Source organism: Salvelinus fontinalis, chromosome 2 (genome assembly GCF_029448725.1).
Source record: "Salvelinus fontinalis isolate EN_2023a chromosome 2, ASM2944872v1, whole genome shotgun sequence".
NCBI lineage: Eukaryota > Metazoa > Chordata > Actinopteri > Salmoniformes > Salmonidae > Salvelinus > Salvelinus fontinalis.
In genome coordinates this window covers 19,291,531-19,297,530 of record NC_074666.1, presented here as the reverse complement: position 1 = coordinate 19,297,530, position 6,000 = coordinate 19,291,531, and the positions used below count along the sequence as shown (strand labels likewise).

The 6,000-nt window shown below is 50.8% G+C and overlaps 1 protein-coding gene across 2 annotated transcripts in view; it reads right to left on the bottom strand.

Annotated features, from left to right (window-relative positions):
- LOC129813614 (phosphatidylinositol 4-kinase alpha-like) overlaps positions 1 to 6,000 on the bottom strand; it is a 34,942-nt gene that overhangs the window by 16,643 nt on the left and 12,299 nt on the right. For both annotated transcript variants that reach the window (XM_055865961.1, XM_055865969.1), the window contains exons 21-28: positions 4,125 to 4,207; positions 3,862 to 3,932; positions 3,527 to 3,733; positions 3,315 to 3,398; positions 3,155 to 3,244; positions 2,490 to 2,609; positions 2,305 to 2,397; positions 1,435 to 1,591 (exon numbers count right to left, since the gene is read on the bottom strand). In XM_055865961.1, coding sequence (XP_055721936.1) covers positions 1,435 to 1,591; positions 2,305 to 2,397; positions 2,490 to 2,609; positions 3,155 to 3,244; positions 3,315 to 3,398; positions 3,527 to 3,733; positions 3,862 to 3,932; positions 4,125 to 4,207 — 905 coding nt within the window. The remainder of the gene's footprint in view (positions 1 to 1,434; positions 1,592 to 2,304; positions 2,398 to 2,489; positions 2,610 to 3,154; positions 3,245 to 3,314; positions 3,399 to 3,526; positions 3,734 to 3,861; positions 3,933 to 4,124; positions 4,208 to 6,000) is intronic.

The following is a 6,000-nucleotide window of genomic DNA, read 5'->3' as shown; positions in this document are numbered from 1 at the left end:
GACTTCAGTAGGAAAGGTGTCAGAGCTACAACTCAGAGAACACTTCAGTAGGACAGGTGACAGAGCTACAACACAGAACACTTCAGTAGGACAGGTCACAGAGCTACAACACAGACAACACTTCAGTAGGACAGGTAACAGAGCTACAACACAGAAGACTTAAGTAGGACAAGTGACAGAGCTACAACACAGAAGACTTCAGTAGGACAGGTGACAGAGCTACAACACAGAAGACTTCAGTAGGACAGGTAACAGAGCTACAACACAGAGAACACTTCAGTAGGACAGGTGGCAGAGCTACAACACAGAAGACTTCAGTAGGACAGGTAACAGAGCTACAACACAGAAGACTTCAGTAGGACAGGAGACAGAGCAACAACACAGAACACTTCAGTAGGACAGGTGTCAGAGCTACAACACAGAGAACACTTCAGTAGGACAGGTGGCAGAGCTACAACACAGAACACTTCAGTAGGACAGGTCACAGAGCTACAACACAGACAACACTTCAGTAGGACAGATGGCAGAGCTACAACACAGAGAACACTTCAGTAGGACAGGTGACAGAGCTACAACACAGAAGACTTCAGTAGGACAGGTAACAGAGCTACAACACAGAGAACACTTCAGTAGGACAGGTGACAGAGCTACAATAGAGAAGACTTCAGTAGGACAGGTGACAGAGCTACAACACAGAAGACTTCAGTAGGACAGGTAACAGAGCAACAACACAGAGAACACTTCAGTAGGACAGGTGGCAGAGCTACAACACAGAAGACTTCAGTAGGACAGGTGACAGAGCTACAACACAGAAGACTTCAGTAGGACAGGTGCCAGAGCTACAATAGAGAAGACTTCAGTAGGACAGGTGACAGAGCTACAACAAAGAAGACTTCAGTAGGACAGGTAACAGAGCTACAACACAGAGAACACTTCAGTAGGACAGGTGGCAGAGCTACAACACAGAAGACTTCAGTAGGACAGGTGAAAGAGCTACAACACAGAAGACTTCAGTAGGACAGGTGGCAGAGCTACAACACAGACAACACTTCAGTAGGACAGGTGACAGAGCTACAACACAGAAGACTTCAGTAGGACAGGTGACAGAGCTACAATAGAGAAGACTTCAGTAGGACAAGTGACAGAGCTACAACACAGAGAAGACTTCAGTTCAGAACTAATTTAGGCTTGCCTAAACAAAGGGGTGAATACTTATGCAACAACTATAGATTTCAGTTATTTAATTTATGTAAAAATAAAAAATTGAGTATTTTGTGTAGATCAATAACAAAAAAAATCTATTAAATGTATTTCAATCCCACTTTGTAACGGAACAAAATCCAAACGGGGCGTGAATACTTATGATGCATCGCAACAACGGGCTATTTGGTACATTTATTCCATATCAAAGTCTTCACTTTTCAGCACACACACCTTTAGTGCTGATGAGCAGTGCTGCCAGTTTGAACATGTTCTCAGTGAAGGCCTCAGGGTTCTGGGCATCTAGAGCCTCTGTCGTCTGTCTGACCATCAGCCTGGACAGGTCTGACTGGCTACGCACTGCCTTACTGAAATGGATCATACCTGCCACCTGGAGGGAGAAAACACACGCTGATGTGAACCACTGGGGACAATATTGTTCTGTTGAATAAGGAGAAGTGAGTAGAGTCCTGTCTAGACCTGTAGCGGTGTCTCTCCGGCATAGCGGGAGTCCTGTCTAGACCTGTAGCGGTGTCTCTCCGGCATAGCGGGAGTCCTGTCTAGACCTGTAGCGGTGTCTCTCCGGCATAGCGGGAGTCCTGTCTAGACCTGTAGCGGTGTCTCTCCGGCATAGCGGGAGTCCTGTCTAGACCTGTAGCGGTGTCTCTCCGGCATAGCGGGAGTCCTGTCTAGACCTGTAGCGGTGTCTCTCCGGCATAGCGGGAGTCCTGTCTAGACCTGTAGCGGTGTCTCTCCGGCATAGCGGGAGTCCTGTCTAGACCTGTAGCGGTGTCTCTCCGGCATAGCGGGAGTCCTGTCTAGACCTGTAGCGGTGTCTCTCCGGCATAGCGGGAGTCCTGTCTAGACCTGTAGCGGTGTCTCTCCGGCATAGCGGGAGTCCTGTCTAGACCTGTAGCGGTGTCTCTCCGGCATAGCGGGAGTCCTGTCTAGACCTGTAGCGGTGTCTGTCCGGCATAGCGGGAGTCCTGTCTAGACCTGTAGCGGTGTCTCTCCGGCATAGCGGGAGTCCTGTCTAGACCTGTAGCAGTGTCTCTCCGGCATAGCGGGAGTCCTGTCTAGACCTGTAGCCGTTGCTCTCTGTACCTCTCCGGCATAGCGGTTTCTCAGGTTGAGTGAAGCCATGAAGTTGGAGTAGTCCTTCTTCACACAGGCTGGCCTTTCTGTCAGCTGGGTGATCTAGAGCGGATGACGGAACTTGGTTAGTACGTGTGTGTGTGTGTGTGTGTGTGTGTGTGTGTGTGTGTACGCGCGCGCGTCTGTCTCCTCACCCCTAGTGTAGTGCTCTGTCTGTTGTAGCCAGCAAAGTGCAGGATGCTCTCTGTAGCCATGGCCAGGCCAGTGTGCTGGGACAGACCTGACACCCAGTTCTGATGCTTGTTCAGGTACTCCTGGAGAACAGGGAGAAAACATATAAACGGGAGATAGGAGAAGATTCATCTGAAACCTGGAGTCCCTCAAAAAGACAATTGAGAAGCTCTTGTTAGTTGTCTTCTTGAATAATGATTTGGCAGAACACCTACAACACGTTGTCATAAAGATGGGTTAGCTGACAACGTCACGAAAACGCTTCAATGAGGCAGAAGTCCGTGAGTTGCTGTGATTCTGGATGGCCAGATGCCTACCAACAATGACAAGCTGCTGCCATGTCTTGTTTTGAGGTGTTTTAACTGATTTCATGTCAATGCTGATATGGCTCAAATTCGCTAGCTAACCAACAACTGTAACGATGTTTGAGAAACAAGTGCTCATTGTGCAAATATATTTATGTTTTTAATAAACATGGAGGAAAGAAAGTTTACATGTTGTCAACAATCTAAGCCAACCCTGTCTGTTTTGCACCATAGTTGCGCACGCATCGGTTGTGTGCTAAACAACCAATCCGTATATGCTTTTCCTTTACGAAATGCGGTGTGTGTGTGTGTGTCTCTCTCACCTGTAGGTGTGACTTGGTAACAGAGGGGGCCCACTTCATGGCCTCCTTCAGGATCTCCCCACAGCGAGCAGCAAAGTCCTTCACTATGCTCTACAACCACAGAGAAACATAGACCATTATTTAGAAAACACACACACACATATCACACACACATTCCTACCTCTCTGGCCTCGTATGTGTCTGGTACAGTGATCCTGTAGGGGGTGTCTGGGATGTCATAGTAAGGCTGGTCCTTATGGATGTCCTGCAAACAAGGTAGGAGCACGACACATCAGAACACAATACGTTGTCTAATAACCCCTTTCAGGGACCACAGAGAATAATAATAGCAGGTGGTTATGAGAAAGAAAGTGTGTGAGTGTGTGTCCGTACTGCACTGAGGGAAAGAGAGAGAGTCTGCAGGATGTCTAGCATTGTCTTCAGTACACGGCCACTCCACAGCAGGTGAGGGAACGTTTCGGCCAGACCTGACAGGTATTTGTCAGCCACCCTACGGATCCTCTTGTGAACGTGGTTGAAGTTGACCAATAGGAACTGAGCGTGGCGCTCCAACTCCTCCTCATGGGCTTTAGTCTTTGGCTGGGGAGAGAAACACAGAGACAGCACTCAGGCAGCCAATCATTGTAGAGGACACGCTCCACAGAAGGTCGATTGCTCTCGACTTCTCCTAGAGACGCAGTTTCTCGGTTTTGACCGATGACCTTTACCTTCTCAGCCATCATGTGTAGGAAGACCTCAAACACCTTGTCCCCAACCGCTATCACACACTGCATCATACCTGGACACAAACAAAAAGAGACATTCTCTCACTGTCTACCGCGTGCACGGCACCTGTCTACCGCGTGCACGGCACCTGTCTACCGCGTGCACGGCACCTGTCTACCGCGTGCACGGCACCTGTCTACCGCGTGCACGGCACCTGTCTACCGCGTGCACGGCACCTGTCTACCGCGTGTGTAATGCAGCTCACCAGACTTGTCCTTCTGGATGGCTCTGTCCTCAAAGTAGCGAAACATCACCTGGAAACGGTCAGAGTCCAGAGCACACAGCATCCTGGTGAGAGAAGAGAAACGGTCAGAGTCCAGAGCACACAGCATCCTGGTGAGAGAAGAGAAACGGTCAGAGTCCAGAACACACAGCATCCTGGTGAGAGAAGAGAAACGGTCAGAGTCCAGAGCACACAGCATCCTGGTGAGAGAAGAGAAACGGTCAGAGTCCAGAACACACAGCATCCTGGTGAGAGAAGAGAAACGGTCAGAGTCCAGAGCACACAGCATCCTGGTGAGAGAAGAGAAACGGTCAGAGTCCAGAACACGCAGCATCCTGGTGAGAGAAGAGAAACGGTCAGAGTCCAGAGCACAGCATCCTGGTGAGAGAAGAGAAACGGTCAGAGTCCAGAACACGCGGCATCCTGGTGAGAGAAGAGAAACGGTCAGAGTCCAGAGCACGCGGCATCCTGGTGAGAGAAGAGAAACGGTCAGAGTCCAGAGCACGCGGCATCCTGGTGAGAGAAGAGAAACGGTCAGAGTCCAGAACACGCGGCATCCTGGTGAGAGAAGAGAAACGGTCAGAGTCCAGAACACGCGGCATCCTGGTGAGAGAAGAGAAACGGTCAGAGTCCAGAACACGCGGCATCCTGGTGAGAGAAGAGAAACGGTCAGAGTCCAGAACACGCGGCATCCTGGTGAGAGAAGAGAAACGGTCAGAGTCCAGAACACGCGGCATCCTGGTGAGAGAAGAGAAACGGTCAGAGTCCAGAACACGCGGCATCCTGGTGAGAGAAGAGAAACGGTCAGAGTCCAGAACACGCGGCATCCTGGTGAGAGAAGAGAAACGGTCAGAGTCCAGAACACGCGGCATCCTGGTGAGAGAAGAGAAACGGTCAGAGTCCAGAACACGCGGCATCCTGGTGAGAGAAGAGAAACGGTCAGAGTCCAGAGCACGCGGCATCCTGGTGAGAGAAGAGAAACGGTCAGAGTCCAGAGCACGCGGCATCCTGGTGAGAGAAGAGAAACGGTCAGAGTCCAGAGCACAGCATCCTGGTGAGAGAAGAGAAACGGTCAGAGTCCAGAACACGCGGCATCCTGGTGAGAGAAGAGAAACGGTCAGAGTCCAGAGCACGCGGCATCCTGGTGAGAGAAGAGAAACGGTCAGAGTCCAGAGCACGCGGCATCCTGGTGAGAGAAGAGAAACGGTCAGAGTCCAGAACACGCGGCATCCTGGTGAGAGAAGAGAACTGGATTGGCAAGGAGGCACGATATGAATGACTAGGAGATTTAACTAACTAACCTCCAACTGCTACACTCTAGACCAGGCCTCTCCAACTGCTACACTCTAGACCAGGCCTCTCCAACTGCTACACTCTAGACCAGGCCTCTCCAACTGCTACACTCTAGACCAGGCCTCTCCAACTGCTACACTCTAGACCAGGCCTCTCCAACTGCTACACTCTAGACCAGGCCTCTCCAACTGCTACACTCTAGACCAGGCCTCTCCAACTGCTACACTCTAGACCAGGCCTCTCCAACTGCTACACTCTAGACCAGGCCTCTCCAACTGCTACACTCTAGACCAGGCCTCTCCAACTGCTACACTCTAGACCAGGCCTCTCCAACTGCTACACTCTAGACCAGGCCTCTCCAACTGCTACACTCTAGACCAGGCCTCTCCAACTGCTACACTCTAGACCAGGCCTCTCCAACTGCTACACTCTAGACCAGGCCTCTCCAACTGCTACACTCTAGACCAGGCCTCTCCAACTGCTACACTCTAGACCAGGCCTCTCCAACTGCTACACTCTAGACCAGGCCTCTCCAACTGCTACACTCTAGACCAGGCCTCTCCAA